The 27,883-nt window shown below is 43.6% G+C and overlaps 1 protein-coding gene across 7 annotated transcripts in view; it reads right to left on the minus strand.

Annotated features, from left to right (window-relative positions):
- The window catches only part of nalcn (sodium leak channel, non-selective), a 279,305-nt gene that overhangs the window by 75,758 nt on the left and 175,664 nt on the right, over positions 1-27,883 (minus strand). For all 7 annotated transcript variants that reach the window (XM_034286758.1, XM_034286757.1, XM_020055017.3 and 4 more), the window contains one exon: positions 2,546-2,682. In XM_034286758.1, the coding sequence (XP_034142649.1) occupies positions 2,546-2,682 (137 nt within the window). The remainder of the gene's footprint in view (positions 1-2,545; positions 2,683-27,883) is intronic.

Genomic DNA, 27,883 nt, shown 5'->3' on the forward strand with positions numbered 1-27,883 from the left:
ATTTATTGGCATTTTATTGCATGACATAAGTATTTGATACATCAGAAAAGCAGAACTTAATATTTGGTACAGAAACCTTTGTTTGCAATTACAGAGATCATACGTTTCCTGTAGTTCTTGACCAGGTTTGCACACACTGCAGCAGGGATTTTGGCCCACTCCTCCATACCGACATTCTCCAGATCCTTCAGGTTTCGGGGCTGTCGCTGGGCAATACGGACTTTCAGCTCCCTCCAAAGATTTTCTATTGGGTTCAGGTCTGGAGACTGGCTAGGCCACTCCAGGACCTTGAGATGCTTCATACGGACCCACTCCTTAGCTGCCCTGGCTGTGTTTTTTGGGTCGTTGTCATGCTGGAAGACCCAGCCACGACCCATCTTCGATGCTCTTACTGAGGGAAGGAGGTTGTTGGCCAAGATCTCGCGATACATGGCCCCATCCATCCTCACCACAATACGGTGCAGTCGTCCTATCCCCTTTGCAGAAAAGCATCCCCAAAGAATGATGTTTCCACCTCCATGCTTCACGGTTGGGATGGTGTTTTCGGGGTTGTACTCATCCTTCTTCTTCCTCCAAACACGGCGAGTGGTTTGAAGGAAAACAAAAAGCTCTATTATTGGCTCATCAGACCAAATGACCTTGTCCCATTCCTCCTCTGGATCATCCAGATGGTCAGTGGCAAACTTCAGACGGGCCTGGACACGCGCTGGCTTGAGCAGGGGACTTTGCATGCGCTGCAGGATTTGAATCCATGATGGCGTAGTGTGTTACTAATGGTTCTTTGAGACTGTGGTCCCAGCTCTCTTCAGGACATTGCCAGGTCCTGCTGTGTAGTTCTGGGCTGATCCCTCACCTTCCTCATAATCATTGATGCCCCACGAGGTGAGATCTTGCATGGAGCCCCAGACCGAGATAGATTGACCATCATCTTGAACTTCTTCCATTTTCTAATAATTGTGCCAACAGTTGTTGCCTTCTCACCAAGCTGCTTGCCTAATGTCCTGTAGCCCATCCCAGCCTTGTGCAGGTCTACAAATTTATCCCTGATGTCCTTACACAGCTCTCTGGTCTTGGCCATTGTGGAGAGGTTAGAGTATGTTTGATTGAGTGTGTGTACCGGTGTCTTTTATGCAGGTAATGAGTTCAAACAAGTAATGAGTGGAGAACAGGAGGGCTTCTTAAAAAAAACAAACAGGTCTGTTAGAGCCGGAATTCTTACTGGTTGGTAGGTGATCAAATACTTATTTCATGCAATAAAATGCAAATTAATTATTAAAAAAATCATACAATGTGATAAAAATTACAGACCTCTACATGCTTTGTAAGTGTATCAAATACTTGTTCTCCCCACTGTATTTTATTTTTCATAATAACGCTAATGAAGCCTCGTTTGGCCATCACTATCTGCATGACAAGAAAAGGTAGGTGGAGTGGAATTTCTGGAGCTAAACCGCAGAAATACTGAGGTTGTTCCAGCTGGTTAATGTACAATTATTAACATTCGTCATTTACAGCCCAAATTATGTATTGTGAGGAGTGACTGACAGTCTGCAGAGCCGGCCAAGAAGTGCGAACGTCACTGACTGACTGACTGACTACCCCTTGTTAACAAGTGTAGTGGTTAGAGAAGCGGACCTGTAAACTATAGGTCCCACATATCTCCTCACAGGCAAAGCGAAATACGCATTATGAATTATTCCGTATAGACAAGATCTTTGCTGTTCTTTGTTGGCATGGAAAAGTTCATATTCAGTCTCTCTAGCAATTGCTCAATTCTTATGATTATTCCTAAGAACTTAGTAGATAGTAGTAAGCCTATTACTGGCTAATAAGCTGTTCAAACTGCCAGTGCCAAAAGCTAACAGTTCATAGACGCTATTTGTGGTGGAGGCAAACTTAATAAGAAACATTAGTCAGTTTAATGCTCAATGGTGTTTAGTGACTGGTGAAATGTGTAATGCCGTGGCATAGTGGTTGAAGAAAGTGCCTCTCACATGGAAGACCTAACTTTGAGAGCAACAACATTTATCACTTTTATTTCCACAATTCTCTTGGCGTTTCACTTGAAGAAAAAGTTAGTTATCGTCACCTTTATTGATAATTATTGTATCAATGACATTCACGAACGAATAGCTTTGGCATACTCGCTAGCAATTGCTCAATTCCTATGACTATTCTAGTCAGTTTAACTGTATCAATATCATTCACGAATGGCCAATTAGCTGTTAAAACGGCCAGTGGCAAAAGAGGATTTGTTTAGGATAGACACAAGAGGTTATACTGACACCCATCAAACGTACAGCTCTGTGGTGTAGTGTTTAGCAACAAAGCCTTCCATGTGGGTGACCTGGGTTTGAATTTCAAGAGGGCAATACTTTCTATTGCGGGCTGGCTGAACTAGGCTTGCCTGGTTTCTTGTTTAAACATATATTGGTATCGGGTATGATTTACTGATGGGCAGTGCCACAAAATTCTCAAATGTAGAAAGTTTTCATCTGAACCCAAGTCAGGGAAGTTCTGTTCTGATGTATCCCTGGTAAGGTACCTGATTCTAGGCACAGTGAAGTCAGAGGGCAGCTTGGAGATCTTGACCATCTGGGGTCTATTGGGGAACTTCTCAAAGATCCTTAGACGTAGGGGAAGTTTCTCTTTGGTGTCTGCATTGGCCTCGCTTTGCTTCAACTATGGACAGAAAGAAAATAAAGATGTTGAGATGAGAGAGGAGATATCATTTTAATGTGATCTTTCTTTAACAGGGGTGGAAAGATTGACTGGGGGGGAAAAAGGGGAAAGACTTGAAACAGCTACAGAGTGAGACTGACATCCCTTGTAACTAAGAAGAGAGAGTGTGGACTTTGGGTAAAAGGAGAAAGGGACACAGTGCAGTTCACACATAGGACATAGTCAGAGAGGGACAGAGTTGAAAACGAGTGGCAGGGAATGTTCAGAGCAACAGAGAAAGATTTACAACTCATTTATCTAAGAAAAGGATTGCAAGGACAAGGTGGTCAATGGAGAAAGAGATATAGTACACTTTGTCATGTAGAGAGAGAAATACACTTCACTTGGAGAGAAGAATTGTCATGTTCCTACAGTTCTTGTTCTAGAGAAGGGTTTGGCAGATACTACAATAATATACAGAAACAATGATTCCATAGGTAAGATGAAATAATGTGATGGAAAGATAACAGGCTAGCTCTACTGAGAATGGCATAATCTGCTTGGAAATCAGCCCATAATGTAAAAGATAGTTAAACATAATTTCGCCAGACCGGTTGAGTAACTTTACAATGGTCTCACATGCACCATTTCCCTGCTATAGTGGGAGGTATCACATCTATTCTTGAGGGGCAAGTTATTGTAAAGTTATGGATTTCACCTGCTGTGGATAGGTTTATTACATATAATGTAGATGCCCTTGACTTGAACGGGGATAGTTGTAGTCATCCGATTTCTATGCATTTAATACTATCTGATTGTCAAAATGTGGAACCCTAAATTGGCCCTGGTGCGATCTGGGTCCAGTCCTGTTTATTTTTTCATCTAGCATTTCACTCTCATCCACAGGAACTAACTTTTTCGTACCACCCCCACTCGGGAATCGAGCAGCAGCCACGCTCTGACAACTGAAACATTTGCATTACTGTAATATAGATCTTTTAAGGTAACATATTTTTTTTGATTGAGCAGTCATATACTTAAAACCAAACATTGTATATAAACTAAATAGATTATATTGTGTATCTCTGGGAGTAAAATAATCACAAAAGCTGTCTCATAAAATAATATCTACTCATCTGTATTTTAAACTTCTAGTGTCTAGAATGAACTCACAGTAGTTTTTACACAATTGGTACCATCAATGCACTTTAGTGAGAATACACTCTACATTTTGGATGACCTCCAATAAGTATCTGAATTAGCAAATGATTGTGAAGATCATGTGTTGACAAGGGAAATATAATATATGGTATGGGTTGGTGTTCTGGAGTAAGATTAAGTTACCCATAAAAACTAATCTACGGTCAGTTTAAGATAATTCATTTAACATATATAAATTCTGATTGGAGACAGTCTTTAGGGGCAACTTCTACCCTATGGGATTTTTCTGTCGTGTCAAGATGCAGTTCAATACTTGTATCTGAAGATGGCAGCCACACACTAGCAGTCATGGAGACACACACATGGATGTGTACGCACACGCACACACCTACAATCACATATACAACTACACACACACACATACACATTCAGACACTCTTACAAACCAGTCTGTGAAAACCTACTTACGTTTCAAAAAAAGAATGAAGGAAGCAATGAAAAGAAAAAAAAAAGATTATATTGGAATGGTTTATGCAAGAAGACAGAAGAAAATATGTATGTGCACATACACACACAAAATCACCAAGCAATATAGATTGGTCAAATAAAAATAAATTACAAATGACTAGCAGAGATTATATCAATACAATAATTTTAAGTCCATGAGAGGGTAGCTGATTCCAATTCGAGGGCTGGCATTGTTGTCTGTAAGACTGGAGGTCAACCAAGTTAAGCTGGACGGTGATTGAGGGCTTATCATTCTGGCTGGGAAACAGCAGCTGCTGCCGATTCAACTGTGTGTGTGCGTGTGTGTGTGTGTATATATATATATATATGTTGCTCAAGAGAAATTCTGTCCATCGAACTGAAAGGTATAAAAAGAGTTGTCTGTGGGTGCAGCCGAAGAAAAATACATGACAAGGAAACGTCAGGAATCTGTCAGGAGTGCCTGTCAAGACTATAACCAGGCACAGTGAAATAGATTTATCTTCAGCCCGGCGGTTATTGCACATCTGTAATCAAGCAATGACAACTATTGTCTTGAAAAATTTACACACAAAGATACACAACAAACAAGCACATATGTCAATGTTGAAACAGAGACAGGGAAAGTATTCTGATCCTCACGTACGCTGCTAACACTCCCTGGTGTGACATGTCTGGGAGTGTTTGAGCTATCCCAGTGTATTTCAAACTTTTTACAAGTGATTTAGCAGATGCCCAAATTGACATGACTTACAGTAGTGGTTGCATTAAGTTTCTGGGATTTAATCCAGAACCAAACAACAAGCTTGCCACAGTGTCTCTATTAACGGAGCTGTAAGGGAATACTATTGTTCAGTCTCATTAATACCTTGTCAAGGGCCCTGCCCGGGGTGGTCTAGTATGTGGACTCGCGTTGGACAGTATCCAGATATTCATATTTTCATCCCGTCCTTTCCCCCCACCCTCCACCAGCCATAAATAGGATGCAAAAAATACAAACTGTGTGTCTGTTATCAGAACACTAACAAAATGAGTGCTAGCGAATGTGCAAATGAACATGAGGAGAAATCCTGCGTGGTGCAGCCTACACCACTGTAACTGTCTGCAAATTGAAGGCAGAAGCAAAGTCGTAAAGAAGAAACAGGAGACGCACGCTGCACTTTTCCAAAGCCCTTTTATTCATTTTTTCTTCTCAAACACCACAGAAAGCAAACACTTTGAAATTGTTAGTCTTTAAGCAGACTTTCTTGCCCAGAGCGACTTACAGCAGTGAGTGCACACATTTGCGTACCGTCCCCCTGTGGTTTCAAACCAACAATCCTTTTGTCGTGAGCACCGCGCTCTACTAACTGAGCTACGGGGGACCACATGAATTGTGACAGATGAAATGCAAAACTATCGTCTCATTTCCGAACGTACTGCATCCGTGTTCTGCTACAAATATTCACTGACACAAACATAAAAACATTGGAAGACATACACAGCTACATACTGTGACTGTTTCAAAATGTCTATACCGCAGATAACCTGTTGCAGACCCTCCTCACACTGCTGGCTGGTCCATTAAGCAGTAAACATAAAATATGTTAGAGGTGAAAAAGGCCAGAAACAAAAACGTGCAAAAATCCTGCAGCTTTTACAGTTGAGTGCATTTTAGTGCACTGTTCACCCATTCCACACAAACAGGCATGCGCTTAGTTTATGGAAAAATACAAAAACAGGGTTGTTTCTAGCTGAATGCCCCCACACGCCTCAATCAATGAGCCCAGCTCAGCGGAACTCACAGTGCATCTACGGCTCGACACCCCACTCTGTTCTAGCATCCCATTACTGAAGAAGGAACTTTGTCTCTGTAACTTTCTGTATCTCTCTCTCTCACTTTCTTTCGACATAGTTTCCATCATGGAGAGCAGATTGCATTTAAACAGTTTCAACATTAGCTTTTGGAAACGAACATAGTGTAAGCAAACCCTCTCTTCCAAGAACAGAAACACATTTGGAGAGCGGGGTCAGTTCTCAGCCCAGAGAAACACTGGACTAGTTGGCCTTTAAGTAATTTGGCAAAACAGGAAGCAATGACTTAAGGCTCAAAACTCAAAGGAAGGACAGTAAATAGTAATATTAGTGTGTTTATGCACGTGTACACGTATACTGGTGAGAACCAGAAATCCAAGTACGTTTTTAAAGGTTGGCCTAAGGATAATGTTAGGGTTAGGTTTATAGTTAGGTTCTGGAAAATAGCATTTTAAATGAGAAAAATGTTAGTGTTTGTGTGTGGACGTAGCGTTGCTGAGACTAATACTCTGGCCTTGGGGCACATTAAGGTGATGTATCCAGTCCTTCTCTTCCAATCCAGCCAATTTCAGGCTCGGCTGAGCTGTAAGATGTGCATCACAGATTTCTGGAGGTCTCTGTCTCACATACACACACACACACACACACACATACACATACACATAAACACACACATACATGCACGCAGGGTAACATCCATACAGCAACTATTAAAGTCACAAAAGGCTCCGTGATTGAGAAAAAGGGTTATCACAGGGGAAGCAATTTATTGCAGAATAATAAATTATTATTGGGACACAACCCCTGTTTTCTAGTTTCTTATTCCATTCAAGTGATACACTGTACTTTTTGGAAAATATCCAGAAAATGTACTTTCCACTGGATATTTCCCTCAGAGTTTTGGTTAGGAAAAGCCTAAAGTGTGTGGGTGTTATATCAATTTGCCTTACATTCCTTCAAAAAATTATGTAATATTTAGAAAATTTGGGGAAAGTCCTAAACTTTTAGTCAAATCTGCTAGTAACACAGCCTACATTTGTAAATACTAAAGTATATTAAACTCTAATCATCTGTGAGAAGGTTCTTGGAATGTCAGACCAGTTTAATCTGGTTTGGTTCCCGTAGGCCTGACTTCTAAATTTCCTCTCTACAGTGGGGTCATGAAAATGATCACCTGATGCTCCAGATGTATACATCCAGTAGGCCATCTGGCCTCCTGTCTGTCTGTGCCTGAATGTAAAAAAACGACTAGGGACCACATTGGCGCCTACAGTATTCTCTCAATCTTGACTGTGTGACTGTATCAAAAGAATGGCACAGAGTCACAACCTCACAGTTACCTGCTTTAAAGCCAGACCAGGGTTAGAATCCAGTTTGCAGATTAGACCAGGGGTCCCACGGAGGGCACTGAAATTGGCCTGGAATGTCTGGGTTTGAGGGAGTTGGTATGCGGACACAGTTACCTTGTATCTGTATGTTTGTGCGCTCTCTCTAGAATACATTTAAAGTAATCTCCAAAATGATTGGGACATTCAATAAAGATAAGCAAAAGGCACATGAAGTTCAAAGCCATGAAAGACATATTCTTTGTTACAATACACAATCTTAGCCAGAAAGGAATTGACTAGTGGGATCCTACTTTACAGAAAGAAACCCAGGACATTCACAGCTGACACAGCATTAAGGTATGTACACTCACCTAATGCTGTATATACTGCACTCAGTTAAATTTATATTTAATAAATTATTCAGAAATCAACCAAAATCCCACATTTACGAATACAGAGCCATTTCCAATAATTCTGTATGAAACAATTCCCATTTTGCCTGCACTGTTCATTGGAGGCGCATGGAGGATAAACAGACCAGACCTAAAGGGTTTGGTGACCAACACCTTGTCTTTTTTGCCAAACGGCTTGGGGCAAGGCTCTGTCAAAGAAATGGCTATTTAACTGGATTGTGGATACTATCTCCTAGACACATGCTAGCAGGAAGGTGAGTAGGTGACCACTGTATTTTCCTTCCCCCACGGGGGCCCCATGCTTGTGGGCAAGTAATTTTTCCCTTAGGTAGCCTGGTTTGTGACTTTGTGCCTGGCTGGCTGATTGTGTACAACACTAGTTCCCTGACGGAGGGCATTTGGTTTGACACCTTGTAGGTTCTGCGACATCTAGAGTGATGAATATGAAAACAAGGACTGAGCCGTGATTGCGACATCTAGACCTGAATTTGAACAAGAAACCAGGCAAGCCTAGTTCAGCCGTACCGCAATATAAAGTATTGCCCTCTTAAGATTCAAACCCAAGTCGCCCATGTGAAAGGCTGTGTTGCTAACCACTACTCACAGAGCTCTACGTTCGACAGGTGTCAGCATAGCCTGTGTCTATGAACAAATCTTCTTTTGCCACTGGCCGTTTTAACAGCTAATTTGCCATTCATGAAATGATATTGATACAATAAAACTGAATAACGTTTCTTACAAAGTTTACTTCCACCACAAATAGCGCCTATGAACTGTTAGCTTTTGCCATTGGCCATTTAAACAGCTTATTAGCCAGTAATAGGCTTTACCAGTATCTACTAATTTACTGGAATAGTCATAGGAATTGAGCAATTGCTAGCGAGTCTGCCAAAGCTATTTCATTTCATGGCATAAGAACGTATTTCTTTCTTTCATGGCATAACAACATACTTTTTTCTTTCATTCGTGAATGACATTGATACAATAACTATCAAGAAAAATTACGATAACTAACTTTTTCATCAAGTGAAACGACGAGAGAATCGTGAAAATAAAATAAATACATGTCGTTGTTCACAATAGATTCAAACTTGAGCCTTCCACGTGAGAGGCATTGTCTTTAATCATAACGCCACGGCATCACGCATTTCTCCAGTCGCTAAACACTATTGAGCATTGTGTTAAACTGACTAACGTTTCTTATTAAGTTTACCTCCACAACAAAAAGCGTCTATGAACTGTTAGTTTTTGCCACTGGCTGTTTGAACAGTTTATTAGCCAGTAATAGGCTTACTGGTATCTACTAATTTCTTAGGAATAATCATTAGAATTTAGCAAGATGAACCTTTCCATGCCAGAAAGTCGCAATATAACCATATACAGTTCTAGTTAAGGCTAACTGTAATGTAACTACTGTAGCCAGCAAATGTGTTTGTCTATCCTGACCCGCTTAAGCGGTCTGGCAAAAACAAGGACTGAGCCGTGATTATATCCAATGAGTCTTCTGATAGGCTCAATATCTCATTGGCCTTCAGAGCTATGTTTGTACAGTGCGTTTAGCTGTTAACATTGCAAACCCATAGGTGTTGTACCTCATTCTCTCCTTCAGGGAACCAGTATTATGGAGATACAGAAACAAGAGTGGTAGATTGCTTTCATTTTGCAAACCTGCAATCTCACTTTAATGGTGAAGGTAAAAATGTTCTTGCAAATAGCAGCATTCTCATACACAGAATGGACAGAGTGGTCAGCACGGTCCAGAGCTCCTGGTCTCTCCTGCAACTTGAGGCAAGTCCAGTGCTGCCATATCTACACCATCTGATATCGAGGAGGGTTTCACCTGACGTCAGACAAGGACAGAAGCCTCCACGACCACACAGCGGTCTTCAACAACTGAAGCAGTCACCGGCTCTACTCCAGCTCTAGGGCACAGATGAATGATGTCAGGCCAGACTGAAAAGCCAGTAGGAAATAGATTCTGGCTCACACCATAACATTTGTATCGCCACCAGTTGATCGTTCAGTCTTGTACTAAATCCACTAGACATTTGGGACACCCAAACACTCTATATTTGACTGAAGACACACTTTCTCTCACACACAACATCTCTTCAGCAGTGGGACAGTGTTGTTCTCAGGTAGCTAGCAGAGAAGCAGTACAAAGCAGTCTGGGAATTTACAGGCTAGCCCAAAAGCCCCTCTACACACAAGGTTCATTACACACTCAATGACTGGGAGATGATGGCTGCCTGCCAGTCAGTCGGTCGGCTTGACTGCCTGTCCATCAGCTTGTTTGTCTACCAGTCTGCTTTTGAGGCATCCCTCATACTAGATAGGATTTCACTGAAGTCAAAGTAACATTGAAGTGATGAACATTTGCCCCCCACACGACCAGGTCTGCATTCCATTCTCACTCTCTTCTGCTCTCTTGTCTTTCAGCATTTGTTTAGAACCCAATTGAATTGGAGCCCAATTGAATTGCTCCTCTTGCAAAAGCTTGTTTTCCATGGATATGGTTAACTGGGGGGAGGATACCCCAAACAAGCATATGATGCACGGGCAAGCAAACACACACACACCAGATGGATGTAAGGGTTTGCCTTGATCAGGTGCTCTGTGGATAGAGGACACAGTTGCCTGGGTGATGGAGTGTATCTGCCTCAGCTGTAGTGAAGTGAAGAGCACACACACACAAAGCCAGCACTAAACAATGATCAGCTTTGGGGCAATTGTTACCCATAGGGGGTCACTCATCTGATGCTATATTTATAATTAAAGTACTGAATATGCAACAAATTTTTTACTAAAAGACTGAAGTGCCAATAAAACACATAACCAAATAGCAAAACTAACAGATAATAATTTCTCCATAGGATTACCAATTCATGATGTTTACATTAACATAATGGTTCAACATTATCAGCATTCAAATAGAATAATATCAATTTGGCAAAAAAAAAAATCCCTCTATACTACTGGCTTTGTCATAAGCCTACTCTTTGTCATAGGCTATATTATTGATGAACTGAACCAGGTGGATGTAAAGTAAGCTTTGTTACAGACACAGTATCTCAAAGCCTACTGTATAGTAAGCTATAGAACTAATGTGCCTTAGAAACTAATGTAAACCAATCTTGAGTATTGACCTATTGAACATAATAAACTAAATATGTAAGCTTGGATACGGACCTTATGCTCTACTGCGTAGTAAGCGTGATTATAAGTCTACCACATACCAATATTCAGACAATCCCTAACTTCAAACATTCAGATAGCCTTGTCCAACTACAGTGGGCCTAATGTCAAGAGTTTCAGTACATGGTTAATAAAAAAAATTAAAAGACAAAAGAAATGCCAAAGATAACACTGCCCCACCTGTCTCTCCTGCTTCCCCTCTCACTCTTTCCTCCAGGGTCTCTGACAACCCCCAGATGTGCGTTTTAATTTGGAGAAGAAAAAAATGACATAAAATGTCTAGAACACTTTTCCCCCTGGATCAGATCACATGTCATGCCACTCCTACAAATACCAGGGCTTGTGTCTCAACTTGCGCCCTAAATAGTGTACTAGATTTGACTGGAATCTTTTCAAAAGTGCACTTTTAAAGAATAGGGTGCCATTTGGGATTTACGCCCCTGACTGCCAGCCCAGACATTCCTGGTGAATTGGACTCAGCTAACTTAATACGTGTACACTCGTTCCCTGTCCCAGAGACCTTTCTCCTTTTTGGATCTTTTTCAGATTACTTTCATAGCTGTGTTTGTTAACAAGCAGGGCATTTTCTTGGAGCGAAAATCCATAATTTCATAAGTGATCTCTTCTGTATTTTAGCTCTTCAGTAGTGTAGAAACTGAGAAGAATGACATTCTGAATCTCATATCTTTTCTTTTCTATTCTTTGTTCTAGTCTGAGGTGCTTTTTAGTACAGTGTAAGCAGCAGTTAATTGTAATTGAGACACGTCAGTTGAAATCGTTGGCTGTGACTCAGTCTGAATAAGAGTGTCTACTATATCAGTGGTTTTCAAACTGTCCCTCATGGGACCAGCAGACGTTTCCGTTTTCTTTGAGCTCTGAGTTAGATCACCTGATTCACCTTGTCAAGGGTTTCATGATCAGTTGGCAAGCTGACTCAAATGTGCTGGCTCCGGAAGTGAATACATTGAACAGCTTGGGTTTTGCCGTTTGAGAACCATACCATACAATACCATACCATCTTCATCCGCTTATCCGGGGCCGGGTCGCGGGGGCAGCAGTCTAAGCAGGGATGCCCAGACTTCCCTCTCCCCAGACACTTCCTCCAGCTCTTCCGGGGGGACACCGAGGCGTTCCGAGGCCAGCCGGGAGACATAGTCCCTCCAGCGTGTCCTAGGTCTTCCCCGGGGTCTCCTCCCGGTGGGACGGGACCGGAACACCTTCCCAGGAAGGCGTTCCGGAGGAATCCGAAAAAGATGCCCAAGCCACCTCAGCTGACCCCTCTCGATGTGGAGGAGCAGCGGCTCTACTCTGAGCTCCTCCCGGGTGACCGAGCTTCTCACCCTATCTCTAAGGGATCGCCCGGCCACCCTGCGGAGAAAGCTCATTTCGGCCGCCTGTATCCGGGATCTTGTCCTTTCGGTCATGACCCAAAGCTCATGACCATAGGTGAGAGTAGGAACGTAGATTGACTGGTAAATGGAGAGCTTCGCCTTGCGGCTCAGCTCTTTCTTCACCACGACAGACCGATACATCGACTGCATTACTGCAGAAGCTGCACCGATCCGTCTGTCAATCTCCCGTTCCATCCTTCCCTCACTCGTGAACAAGACCCCTAGATACTTAAACTCCTCCACTTGAGGCAGGCAGTTTGAGAACCACTCTACTAAATGACCAAAATCTGAAATGTATGCGCAGGCAAATGTGTGTGGGCAGAGACTCCATAAGTCACTTAAAATAAATAAGACATAAGGGATTAGCTCAAGTCAAGAGGAATATCAGTACTGAATATGAATAGATGATTTGCAAAACCTCCCCCAGCAGATTTGGTCTAGTTCAATAGGGTAGGGAATGGGTTCATCTGAGGTGAGAATGATCACCTCACAAATTTTCTGATCTGTGCTCTTCTCTCAAAACCCAGACAGATTAATTAAAGAGGGAGGAATGAAGAGAGGGTGAGAGAGAGAAAATGCACTCAGAATATCCATTATTGGGTGCACATAGAACAAACTTAGTACATAATAAGGCTTTAAATATTTGTCTCTGTGGCTTCCGGTCTGAAGACAAACACAGAAGTAATGAAGGCCTGACCCACCCAATCTCTCTCTCTCCATATCCCCCTTTAAGTTTAACTTATTTTAGGAAGCCTTTGCAAAATCATCATAAAACTACAAGGGTGGGAGGATATACAGTGGGGAGATCAAGTATTTGATACACTGCCAATTTTGCAGGTTTTCCCCACTTACAAAGCATGTAGAAGTCAGTAATTTTTATCATAGGTACTCTTCAACTGTGAGTGACAGAATCTAAAACAAAAATCCAGAAAATCACATTGTATGATTTTTAAGTAATTTATTTGCATTTTATTGCATGACATAAGTATTTGATACATCAGAAAAGCAGTACAGAAACCTTTGTTTGCAATTACAGAGATCAAAGGTAGTTCTTTCCCGTAGTTCTTGACCAGGTTTGCAAACACTGCAGCAGGGATTTTGGCCCACTCCTCCATACAGACATTCTCCAGATCCATCAGGTTTCGGGGCTGTCGCTGGGCAATACAGACTTTCAGCTCCCTCCAAAGATTTTCTATTGGGTTCAGGTCTGGAGACTGGCTAGGCCACTCCAGGACCTTGAGATGCTTCTTACGGAGCCACTCCTTAGTTGCCCTGGCTGTGTGTTTTGGGTCACAATACATGGCCCCATCCATCCTCCCCTCAATACGGTGCAGTCGTCCTGTCCCCTTTGCAGAAAAGCATCCCCAAAGAATGATGTTTCCACCTCCATGCTTCACGGTTGGGATGGTGTTCTTGGGGTTGCACTCATCCTTCTTGTTCCTCCAAACACGGCGAGTGGAGTTTAGACCAAAAAGCTCTATTTCTGTCTCATCAGACCACATTACCTTCTCCCATTCCTCCTCTGGATCATCCAGATGGTCATTGGCAAACTACAGATGGGCCTGGACATGCGCTGGCTTGAGCAGGGGGACCTTGCGTGCGCTGAAGGATTTTATTGCATAACAGCGTAGTGTGTTACTAATGGTTTTCTTTTAGTCTGTGGTCCAAGCTCTCTTCAGGTCATTGACCAGGTCCTGCCGTGTAGTTCTGGGCTGATCCCTCACCTTCCTCATGATCATTGATGGCCCACGAGGTGAGATCTTGCACAGAGCCCCAGACTGAGGAAGATTGACCGTCATCTTGAACTTCCTCCATTTTCTAATAATTGCGCCAACAGTTGTTGCCTTCTCACCAAGCTGCTTGCCTATTGTCCTGTAGCCCATCCCAGCCTTGTGCAGGTCTACAATTATATCGCTGATGTCTCTGGTCTTGGCCATTGTGGAGAGGTTGGAGTCTGTTTGATTGTGTGTGTGGACAGGTGTCTTTTATACAGGTAACAAGTTCAAACAGGTGCAGTTAATACAGGTAATGAGAGGAGAACAGGAGGGCTTCTTAAAGAAAAACTAACAGGCCTGTGAGAGATGGAAATCTTACAGGTTGGTAGGTGATCAAATTCTTATGTCAAGCAATAAAATGCATATTAATTATATAAAAATCATACAATGTGAGTATTTTAGATTCTATCTCTCATAGTTGTAGTGCACCTATGATACAAATTACAGACCTCTATATGCTTTGTAAGTAGGAAAACCTGCAATATCGGCAGTGTATCAAATACTTGTTCTCCCCACTGTTCTCCCCACTGTAGGTTCACCAGCATGACACACATCACAACAAATCATGCCAAACACCAGCATCGCCTCAAGTGTAAACACTCCACTTTCCATTCCAGATCTGCCGGTATAAAGATCAACATATCTTTATCAGACTCCAGAGTTGTTTCCCTCAGAAATGTCCTGGGTCTCCTTCCTCAAAGAACGCGCCAAGCCTTGACAAAGCTGATAAAGACAGGGTATATCACACACACGTGCATAGGGATAATGCTTGCTGGTTCAACTTAAACAAGGGAACTTCCTTGCAAAAGTTGGTATAGCGTGGTGTGTGCAATTTTAGGGTTATGAAAAATGGATGTAGTCACTTCTAGGAGCTTTCGCTAAAGATTCCTCGTTTGCGTGGCCAAGGATGGCGTAGCAATCAAAGCCCTGCCTCTGGTGCACATTCATATAAAACTGGTGACATGAGTTCGAATCAGGCCCACTTCTTAATGAGCACATTATTTCCTATAATGTTCCCACTGTCTCTCCAAAGAACACCAAAAATACAGAAAATCTAAATATCATTAAATAATTTTTATTATGGCTGATTCCTTATAGGTAGGTCCACTATGGGTTCCATGTAGTGAATACAAATTTAATGATTGGTTGGAAATGTTTTCATATAAAAACAACTATTTTCAAAACATATAAAGTTACATAGTAATTTTTTGTAATTTATTCAAACTGTGTTGTCCATGGCAAACAATACACTTAAAACATAATAGTCTTAATCCCTTCACATTGTATCCACTTTGTTTGCCCTAGTTGTATTTTATCGTTATCCTCTCCACTGAAATCAGTAGCACCTGAATAGGCTACTGAATAGGGATTCTTCCTGCTTCCTTCTGTCATTTTCTCTGAACTCTGTAAATAGTTGTCATCAACTGCCTGACTAGATTTTATATAAAGAACCATTAATTTCATGCAACAAATGCATTTTCCCAATCAGTACTGATGAGAAGAATGTGTGCGCTTGTGTTTGTGGGTGTAGTTACAGTGGATATAATTAGTCTATACAACCCTGTTAAAATGCCAGGTTCTTGTGATGTAAAAGAATGAGACAAAGATAAATCATGTCAGAACTTCTTCCATTTTTAATGTGACCTATAATGTGAACAATTCAATTGAAAAACAAACTGAAATCTTCGAGGGGGATTTTTTTTTAATATATCCAATATAAATACTTCCTGTTAACTTTGACTCATCATGGAGGAAAAGGCCCACTGCCCGGGTTAATTAGCTACACCTCCATTCAGTCCTCAGTAATTGCTCATGATCCTGCAGTGCAGGTGTGAGTCTAAAGTGTCTTGAATGCTGACGACAATTATATCCACAGTGACAGTCAATAATTACGAAGATTTAATTTCGCTCGGTAGATTTATGCATTGGTCTCAATTATTATGTGGTCTTTGGAGGTAGGTGATGTGTTTCAAAACAGAACAATGTACATTGTGCATTTCTTTCTGTAAAGTTAAGTGACTGACATGAGGCTTACTTCGATAAGACCAGGGTTGTAGTGGAGTGTAAACGCTGTTTATGCCCCATTTCATTTGTGAAACAATGTTTAATCACATTATTATTTACTTATTTATCATTTACCAAATTATTACCGCATTCCCAGCATTGTTTAGGCATGCGAAGTATGCTCGTTGTTTTCCTGTGCATGCTCAGTTGGTAAATAAAACACTGTAGTTCCTGATATTTGTTGGTTGGCTAGCCACCTACAGTAGTGAGATAAATGCAAAAGCTCTGTTTTGCGAGTTACCTAGCTAGTAAACTGGCTAGCTACGTTTGAAAGACTGAACATGAGCCATTTTTGTAATGTACTCACTAAACATGAGTAGTTTTCCGCTTGCAATACAGCTTTGCGATAGGGGTATGAACCATTTCCATTCTTGAATTTGGACAGGGCTAATAACACTAATTAAAGGCTGGGACAGAGCTGAATAATGGATGGTTTGGAAAAAATTACTGTCTTCAGGATTATTTCTCGTTGAGTGGACTTTCAGAAAAAAAATTATTTTGGAAGAATTATCCCTTCAACTTTGGTGAGTAAAGACAAACACCATATTTGGTTTCATGAACATGAAGAGTCACATGCAAAATGACGTCAAGGAATCCTAATAAAGCCCGGATGAGGAACTCCAAATCAATTTAGTTTCAAAGACAATTTTGAATCAAGGTCTATTCTGAATGAAAATGTGTACTGCTATGGACACATCAAAAATAAGAACACCCACATCAAACCATTTGTCTGCCTAAGTGCTGAAACATTGAGCTAAACCAATTTTATTAATGAGTACAGCAGGACAGAAGAGAAAAAAGGTACTTTGATTACATTTATAACAGTGTGGGACACAGCTTTTCAAAACAAACCCAAAAGACATGACATTTTTTCTTATTGGGCTTTGGGCACCAGTGTCAGGAATGACGTCAGGAGCCAGGCCAACAGTACAATATTATGAAAAAAATTATGCGTTTTTTATGTATTTCAGTTCAAAGGGACACATTTTTTTTGGACATTTGATTATTGCAGAGTATATACTGTAATGACAGAAGGGATACAGATAGGAGGGAAACAAAGGGTAAGGGTTGAAGCAGGGAGTTGAACCGAAGTCTCCAATGGAGATGGGCGATGTGCCTGAGCCAGGAGCATTACCGTTACACCACAGGCTCTGCATAACATTTAGTCCATAGTTTTGGAAGCCACTGTCAGAATATCAGTAATTGCATTGTCCCTTGGTTTTGCGTGTTGAGCGGAACTGCCTAGGGACGAGGTATGAATGTCAGAGATGGGATTCATGGCCATCCATCCATTAAGCATGTGTTGAGGGTGGCATTTTTCACAAATAATTTTCCATCCTGTATGCTATGGGAAGAACATATGCCAATGCCCGGAGGGCAAACTCTAGATGGGCTTGGTAGGGGTCGGGAATCTGGTGGCCGGGGAACCCCTGGCTATGTGTAAATCCCAAGTCCAGGTGTTAACACCCATAGTCGGGTCTCAAGCAAGCTGATTAGAAAATATCAAATCAATGATGTAACTTGGAAATGCTACCTACAATTGAAGGAACTTGCTGAAGAATAGACCCCTTATCACTTTCAGCTTTCAGCTTAGCAGTCCTAACCCATTCTGACCCATCACTTCATACTAATCCACATACCTTTAAATGAAAAACACTGTTTTTCATGGAGGTTTCCGAGAAAACATTATAGACAAAGTGAAACATTAATTCTCTTGACAAATGTATGAGAAAATAGCTTTTGTCAAATCAATGTTTAGAGGGATATTTCTCCATGTGTGAAGAAAAGAACTGTCAAATGAAGCACTTTGTTACTCAAGCACTTTGTTGCTCATTGCCTGGGTTTGGGTCAACTAGAGAATTAGAACATAATGTAAGCTACAGAGCTTTTAGGACACTCACCCCAGTGTTGTCAGTGTCTGTATCACTCCCAGCTGAACCCCCAACTCTGAGGAGCATCCAATGTAAGGTTTTTAAAAAAGACAGACTGATCCTAAAAAAATGCTGCTCAAAATAGGCTAGTAAAGACTGCGGTTGACTGCACAAACAAAAGCAAGCAATTGAGCTCTACATCTCACAACAAATTCATGATTGCATGCCTATAACAGAGCCTAAGAAAAGCATTAGGAAAATATGCCAATTTAAGACATTTTTATTGACTAAATGCTTTAAAGATTAACCATGCACCAAATAAACAAATTATTCATTTCCACACATACAAAACCTACTGCATACATATGCATTTTTTCCTGCACTATGGGGGTATCCTGCTGCTAAATCTATACCACATCGACAATAAGTGCAATGCAGTTTTGCTTTGCTGAGGCAACAGAAGAAGAGTTCAAGTGAAAGCAGGACCCAATCTTGGTTGGTCACAAAAAGGCTCCAAGAACAGTGTGATTCACTGGATATTCTTTCCACAAGTGTAAAAAAACAGACTCTTTATACCACAGTATAGATGTTTTCACAGTTTCAGTGTATTTCTGATGTTTTCTGCCAGCTCTCTGCCTGCATAAAACACTTGGATTGGCAGTTTCTCCCATTCTTTGCAGATCCTAACAAGCAGATTGGATGGGAGAGGGTGTGCCAAGCCGGGAGAGGTATACCCAAGAAGACTTGATCACTGCCAAAAGCATTTAAACCCTGTGCAAATCATTTAAACCCTATATTCAAAATAAAATAGTACAGTACAAAGACAACATATCTTTGAAAATGTGACATTTTGTTTCTTGAAAAATACACTGCTCAAAAAATTAAGGAACACATATGAACTGTGATTACGTGGCACATTTCCTGGTTGTCGTCATCCATCCAACCAATTCAACCTAACCCTATTGCGCATCTGAGCAATGAGAGTGTTGTTGATTTTCGAAATTCAACCAATGGAAGGTTGCTGCTTGGCAGAATATTTTATTTGACCCAATCAGGGGAAGGTAACTGTTACGTATTCTAGCAAATAAAAAAATTATGTAGGCATGTCCATTTTGGTTGGCACGATCTGGATAGGTGAGTGTCCAGTAGGGCTGCACAATATATCGACATTGCAATGTACGCATCCACAATAGTCACATCGCATAATGTGCGATTTAGTAAGGTAAACATATATCAGTCTACAATATATATTTTTTTCAAATGGAAAACTAGCATTATATCTGTCATATAACATAATTTACTTATTCTAAACACGGAATTCATGCTGCACGTGGTTGACATACTGGCTCTGCTTGCACGTGATGAAATGATAATCAAGGAACAGGCAAAAAAGGCCGAAATGAGAATTTGGTTTCAAAACTAAATGCATTGTCAATTATATGAAAATATTTCAGCTACAGACAGATGATGTTGACCAAAAACAGGTACTTTGTCGAGAGTAACTTGCAATTGTTGCCACAACACATGGCAACACGACCAACTATTTTGATTATTTAAGGCGGTACCACAAATCTTCGTATGACGAGTGTGAAGCATCTCAATGCCGTCCAAAGCAAAAACACCATACAAGAATGGTTCCAAACGTCAGAGAAAAATCACAGATTCAATAATATTTCACATCACCAAAGACATGGCACCAATTAACACAGTTACCAAAGAGGGTTTTAAAAACATGATCCATTTGCTTGAAATGCAGTATGTAATGCCATCACAGAACTATTTTTCTCAAGTTGCCATCCCAGAGCTGCATGAGAAATGCAAGACACAAGTTGAAACAGAGTTGTCACAAGTGGAATATTATACAGCAACAACAGATATGTGGTCCAGCCGGACAACCAATCAATCAATCAAATTTATTTATAAAGCCCTTTTTACAACAGCAGTTGTCACAAAGTGCTTTACAGAGACACCCGGCCTTAAACCCCAAGGAGCAAACAACGTAGCCCAACATATGTCTGACCGTACACTTTATTAATGAGGACTTCAACCTGAAAAGTCACTGTTTGCAAACTGCATTTTTTGTGAGAACATCGCAACAGGGATGAGAGAAGCTTTAGCTGATTGGGGTCTAGATGAGAGTCAATGCCGCAAACATGGTGAAAGCTGCCGCCCTAAACAAGTTGACCGGATTGCAGTGTTTTGGCCAGACTGCATCATGCCCAATTGCGCATTCTATTTTACTACTGTTGCTATTTCAATACAATTACTGTTACATATTATTACCTAGCAACCTGTTCTGAAATATAAAAAAAAGTTTCATACATTTTACTTGTAGAGGATGGGGCTGGGGAAGAATGAAAGATACAGACTGTCAGGTTGATAGCCAAAGCTCTTTCTGAAGACATCCTCTGTTTTTTCATATAGCAATATATATAGCCGAAAAACAAAACATCGCAATGTCAGTTATTTCCAATATCGTGCAGCCCTAGTGTCTAGAACACAGAGGAGGAATGCTAACACCATGATAACGACATGTTAACGGTGCACTATAACAAAGTGAACAGACAGAGAAAAGGATAGCCTAAGTGTTTTCAACAGCTATATAAGTATTATTATTAGTAGTATAAAATGGAAAAACGTAAAAACACTTTTACTGGAGAGCTGAGTTACCAGAACATCAAGGAGGAATGTTAACAAAATGCTAACGTAGCACAATAACTAACATAGCACAATAACAGAGTCCAAATATAGGACTGGTTAGTAACATCAAATAACCTATTTATCATGAAATGTATCATGAAATATAATGCAATACAAATGTGATCATTATAGATATTGTCTGCTTTAAATATTTGGAGAATCGGAGAATCGGAGCGGTATTGCATTCGCTTTACCGCACCGTTGTGATGAAAAGAGAGCTGAGCCGGAAGGCAAAGCTCTCAATATACCGGTCAGTTTTCCTTCCTACCCTCACCTATGGTCATGAAGGCGAGTACAAGCGGCTGAAATGGGTTTTCTCAGAAGGGTCGCTGGCTTCTCCCTTAGGGATAGGGTGAGAAGCTCAGCCATCTGTGGAGTACAGCCGCTGCTCCTTTGCATTGAAAGGAGCCAGTTGAGGTGGTTCGGGCATCTGGTAAGGATGCCCCCAGGACGTCTCCCTAGGGGAGGTGTTCCAGGCACGTCCAGCTGGGAGGAGACCTCGGGGTAGGCCCAGGACTAGGTGGAGGGATTATGTTTCGACACTGGCCTGGGAACGCCTCGGGATCCCCCAGTCAGAGCTGGCAAATGTGGCTTGGAAAGGGAAGTTTGGGGTCCCCTGCTGGAGCTGCTGCCCCCGCGACCCGATACCGGATAAGCGGATGAAGATGAGATGAGATTCATATTTGGAATGGGAGAACTGTTCCACATGGTTGTGTGTGGTCTGATATCAACGATAAATAGAAAAATAATAATGGGTGTCATAAACATATTGGACTGCATGCACAAAAGGTGAATTATTTCATTGTTCTGTTTACATTTATTGTGATACAATGCATATTTGTGTAAGAAAAAAGGTTTGAAAAGTATATTTGGAATGGGAGAAATCTGGGCTCAGGAACACTTCCGAAAACTATTGTCTGTGAACAAAGTACGTCAGATCCACAAATGCAAGTTAAAACTCTACCATGCAAAGAAGATTTATATATTTTTACAATAGTTCCAGAAACACCACCACTTTCTCTGGGCTCAAGCTCATTTAAGATGGACAAAGGTTATGTGGAAAACTGCCCTGCGGTCTGACAATTTTTTTTTTTAAATTATTTTGGGAATCATGGACACTGCATCCTCGTGAATAAAGAGGAAAGAGACCATCTGGCTTGTTTTTAGGGCACTATTCAAAAGCCAGCATGGTGATCTGTGAAGGCACCATTAATGCTGAACAATATACAGTACAGGCCAAAAGTTTGCACACACCTTCTCATTCAATTAGTTTCCTTTATTTTCATTACTATTTACATTGTAGATTCTCACTGAAGGCATCAAAACTATGAATTAACACATGTGGAATTATGTACTGAAAACATGTCTTATATTCTAGTTTCTTCAAAATAGCCACCCTTTGCTCTGATTACTGCTTTGCACACTCTTGGCATTCTCTTGATGAGCTTCAAGAGGTAGTCATCTGAAATGTTGAAGGAGTTCCCAGAGATGCTTAGCACTTGTTGTCCATTTTGCCTTCACTCTTTGGTCCAGCTCACCCCAAACCATCTCGATTGGGTTCAGGTCCGGTGACTGTGGAGGCGAAAGTCATCTGGCGCAGCACTCCAACACTCTCCTTTTTGGTAAAATAGCCCTTACACAGCATGGAGGTGTTTGGGGTCATTGTCCTGTTGATAAATAAATGATGGTCCAACTAAACGCAAACCGGATGGGATGGCATGTCGCTGCAGGATGCTGTGGTAGCCATGCTGGTTCAGTATGCCTTCAATTTTGAATAAATCCCCAACAGTGTCCCCAGCAAAGCACCCCCACACCATCACACCTCCTCCTCCATGTTTCATTGTGGGAACCAGGCATGTAGAATCCATCCGTTCACCTTTTCTGCGTCGCACAAAGACACTGCAGTTGGAACCAAAGATCTCAAATTTGGACTCATCAGACCAAAGCACAGATTTCCACTGGTATAATGTCCATTCCTTGTGTTTCTTGGCCCAAACAAATCTCTTCTCCTTGTTGCCTCTCCTTAGCAGTGGTTTCCTAGCAGCTACTTGACCATGAAGGCCTGATTTGCGCAGTCTCCTCTTAACAGTTGTTCTAGAGATGTGTCTGCTGCTAGAACTCTGTGTGGCATTCAGTTGGTCTCTAATCTGAGCTGCTGTTAACCTGCGATTTCTGAGGCTGGTGACTTGGATGAACTTGTCCTCAGCAGCAGAGGTAACTCTTGGTCTTCCTTTCCTGGGGCGGTCCTCATGTGAGACAGTTTTGTTGTAGTGCTTGATGGTTTTTGCGACTGCACTTGGGGACACATTAAAAGTTATTGCATTTGTTAAAGTAATGATGGCATCTCGTTTCTCTTTACTTAGCTGATTGGTTCTTGCCATAATATGAATTCTAACAGTTGTCCCATAGGGCTGTCGGCTGTGTATCAACCTGACTTCTGCACAACACAACTGATGGTCCCAACCCCATTAATAAGGGAAGATATTCCACTAATTAACCCTGATAAGGCCCACCTGTGAAGTGAAAACCATTTCAGGTGACTGCCTCATGAAGCTCATTGAGAGAACACCAAGGGTTTGCAGCACTATCAAAAAAGCAAAGGGTGGCTACTTTGAGGAATCTAAAATATAAGACATGTTTTCAGTTATTTCACTTTTTTGTTAAGTACATAATTCCATATGTGTTCTTTCATAGTTTTGATGCCTTCAGTGAGAATCTACAGTGTAAACAGTCATGAAAATAAAGAAACCGCATTGAATGAGAAGGTGTGTCCAAACTTTTGGCCTGTACTGTATACAAGTTTTGGAGCAACGTATGCAGCCATCCAGACAACCTCTTTTCAGGGAAGTCCTTGCTTATTTCAGCAAGACAATGCCAAACCACATTCTGCATGTATTACAACAGCATGGTTACGAAGTAAGAGTCCGGGTGCTAAACTGGCCTGCCTGCGCTCCAGACCCTTATTGAAAACATTTGGCGCATTATCATCATCATCATCTTCTTCCGCTTATCCGGGGCCGGGTCGCGGGGGCAGCAGTCTAAGCAGGGATGCCCAGACTTCCCTCTCCCCAGACACTTCCTCTAGCTCTTCCGGGGGGACACCGAGGCGTTCCCAGGCCAGCCGGGAGACATAGTCCCTCCAGCGTGTCCTAGGTCTTCCCCGGGGTCTCCTCCCGGTGGGACGGGACCGGAACACCTTCCCAGGAAGGCGTTCCGGAGGCATCCGAAAAAGATGCCCAAGCCACCTCAGCTGACCCCTCTCGATGTGGAGGAGCAGCGGCTCTACTCTGAGCTCCTCCCGGGTGACCGAGCTTCTCACCCTATCTCTAAGGGATCGCCCGGCCACCCTGCGGAGAAAGCTCATTTCGGCCGCCTGTATCCGGGATCTTGTCCTTTCGGTCATGACCCAAAGCGCATGACCATAGGTGAGAGTAGGAACGTAGATTGACTGGTAAATGGAGAGCTTCGCCTTGCGGCTCAGCTCTTTCTTCACCACGACAGACCGATACATCGACTGCATTACTGCAGAAGCTGCACCGATCCGTCTGTCAATCTCCCGTTCCATCCTTCCCTCACTCGTGAACAAGACCCCTAGATACTTAAACTCCTCCACTTGAGGCAGGCACTCTCCACCAACCTGAAGCGGGCAAGCCACCCTTTTCCGACTGAGGACCATGGCCTCGGATTTGGAGGTACTGATTTTCATCCCCACCGCTTCACACTCGGCTGCAAACCGTCCCAGCGCATGCTGAAGGTCCTGGTTAGAAGGGGCCAACACGACAACATCATCTGCAAAAAGCAGAGACGAAATTGTGTGGTCCCCAAACCTGACACCCTCCGGCCCCTGGCTGCGCCTAGAAATTCTGTCCATAAAAATTACGAACAGAACCGGTGACAAAGGGCAGCCCTGCCGGAGTCCAACATGCACTGGGAACAAGTCTGACTTACTGCCGGCAATGCGGACCAAGCTCCTGCTTCGGTTGTACAGGGACCTGACAGCCCTTAGCAAAGGACCCAGGACCCCATATTCCCCAAGCACCCTCCACAAGATGCCGCGAGGGACACAGTCGAATGCCTTCTCCAAATCCACAAAACACATGTGGATTGGTTGGGCAAACTCCCATGAACCCTCCAACACCCCGTAGAGGGTATAGAGCTGGTCCAGTGTTCCACGGCCCGGACGAAAACCACACTGTTCCTCCTGAATCCGAGGTTCTACTATCGGCCGTATTCTCCTCTCCAGTACCCTGGCATAGACTTTCCCGGGGAGGCTGAGAAGTGTGATCCCCCTATAGTTGGAACACACCCTCCGGTCCCCCTTCTTAAAAAGAGGGACCACCACCCCGGTCTGCCATCCCAGAGGCACTGTCCCCGACCGCCACGCGATGTTGCACAGGCGTGTCAACCAAGACAGCCCCACAACATCCATCCATAATTCTTGGCGCATTATGTGACGAAAAATACAACAAAGGAGACCCAGAACTGTTGAGCAGCTGCAATCCTACATCAAGCAAGAGCGGGAATACAATTCACTTTCAAAACTACAGCAATTGGTCTACTCAGTTCCCAAATGAGTATTGTTAAAAGAAGAGGCGATGCAATACAGTGCTTCTGTCCAAACTTTTTGAAATTAGTTGCTGGCATCAAATTCAAAATGGGCAAGTATTTTTCCAAAAACAATAACATTTATCAGTTCCAACATTTGATATGTTTTCTTTCTACTATTTTGAATTAAATATAGGGAGAAATGGTTTGCACATACGGCGACGGGTCAGACTAAGAGCGGTTCAAAACCCCCTAAATGAAGAAAAACATTTTGAGTACCGTGACGTCGCCCGGTATGGCGCAGCCGGGGCCCCACCCTGGAGCCAGGCCCGGGGTTGGGGCTCGTATGCGAGCGCCTGGTGGCCGGGCCTTCCCCCATGGGGCCCGGCCGGGCTCAGCCCGAACGGGCGACGTGGGGCCGCCCTCCCGTGGGCTCACCACCCACAGGAGGGACCATAAGGGGCCGGTGCGAAGAGGATCGGGCGGCAGTCGAAGGCAGGGGCCTAGACAACCCGATCTCTGGACACGGAAACTAGCTCTAGGGACGTGGAATGTCACCTCGCTGGCGGGGAAGGAGCCTGAGTTGGTGCGTGAGGTTGAGAGGTTCCGATTAGAGGTAATCGGGATCACCTCTACACACGGCTTGGGCTCTGGAACCACACTCCTTGAGAGAGGATGGACTCTTCACCACTCTGGAGTTGCCCATGGTGAGAGGCGGCGGGCTGGTGTGGGTTTGCTCATAGCTCCCCAGCTCTGCCGCCATGTGTTGGAGTTTACCCCGGTGAACGAGAGGGTCGTTTCCCTGCGCCTACGGGTCGGGGATAGGTCTCTCACTGTTGTTTGTGCCTACGGGCCGAACGGCAGTGCAGAGTACCCGACCTTCTTGGAGTCTCTGGGAGGGGTGCTGGAAAGTGCTCCGACTGGGGACTCTATTGTTCTACTGGGGGACTTCAACGCCCACGTGGGCAACGACAGTGACACCTGGAGGGGCGTGATTGGGAGGAACGGCCCCCCGGATCTGAACCCGAGTGGTGTTCAATTATTGGACTTCTGTGCTAGTCACAGTTTGTCCATAACGAACACCATGTTCAAGCATAAGGGTGTCCATCAGTGCACGTGGCACCAGGACACCCTAGGCCGCAGGTCGATGATCGACTTTGTTGTCGTCTCATCTGACCTGCGGCCGTATGTCTTGGACACTCGGGTGAAGAGAGGGGCGGAGCTGTCAACTGATCACCACCTGGTGGTGAGTTGGATCCGATGGCGGGGGAGGAAGCTGGACAGACTCGGCAGGCCCAAGCGTACTGTAAGGGTCTGCTGGGAACGTCTGGCCGAGTCTCCTGTCAGAGAGATCTTTAACTCCCACCTCCGGCAGAGTTTCGACTGGATCCCGAGGGAGGTTGGAGATATTGAGTCCGAGTGGACCATGTTCTCCACCGCCATTGTCGAAGCGGCCGCTCGGAGCTGTGGCCGTAAGGTCTCCGGTGCCTGTCGAGGCGGCAATCCCCGAACCCGGTGGTGGACACCGGAAGTAAGGGATGCCGTCAAGCTGAAGAAGGAGTCCTATCAGGCCTGGTTGGCTTGTGGGACTCCTGAGGCAGCTGACGGGTACCGACAGGCCAAGCGGGCTGCAGCCCGGGTGGTTGTGGAGGCAAAAACTCGGGCCTGGGAGGAGTTCGGTGAGGCCATGGAGAAGGACTATCGGCTGGCCTCGAAGAGATTCTGGCAAACCATCCGGCGCCTCAGGAGAGGGAAACAGTGCCCTACCAACGCTGTTTACAGTAGAGGTGGACAGCTGTTGACCTCAACTGAGGATGTCGTCGGGCGGTGGAAGGAGTACTTCGAGGATCTCCTCAATCCCGCTGACACGTCTTCCATTGAGGAAGCAGAGGATGAGGGCTCAGAGGTGGACTCGTCCATCACCCGGGCTGAAGTCACTGAGGTGGTCAAGAAACTCCTCGGTGGCAAGGCACCGGGGGTGGATGAGATCCGCCCTGAGTACCTCAAGTCTCTGGATGTTGTGGGGCTGTCTTGGTTGACACGCCTGTGCAACATCGCGTGGCGGTCGGGGACAGTGCCTCTTGGATGGCAGACCGGGGTGGTGGTCCCTCTTTTTAAGAAGGGGGACCGGAGGGTGTGTTCCAACTATAGGGGGATCACACTTCTCAGCCTCCCCGGGAAAGTCTATGCCAGGGTTCTGGAGAGGAGAATACGGCCGATAGTAGAACCTCGGATTCAGGAGGAACAGTGTGGTTTTCGTCCGGGCCGTGGAACACTGGACCAGCTCTATACCCTCTACGGGGTGTTGGAGGGTTCATGGGAGTTTGCCCAACCAATCCACATGTGTTTTGTGGATTTGGAGAAAGCATTCGACTGTGTCCCTCGCGGCATCTTGTGGAGGGTGCTTGGGGAATATGGGGTCCTGGGTCCTTTGCTAAGGGCTGTCAGGTCCCTGTACAACCGAAGCAGGAGCTTGGTCCGCATTGCCGGCAGTAAGTC

The sequence above is a fragment of the Esox lucius genome, chromosome 16, assembly GCF_011004845.1.
Source record: "Esox lucius isolate fEsoLuc1 chromosome 16, fEsoLuc1.pri, whole genome shotgun sequence".
NCBI classification, from domain to species: domain Eukaryota; kingdom Metazoa; phylum Chordata; class Actinopteri; order Esociformes; family Esocidae; genus Esox; species Esox lucius.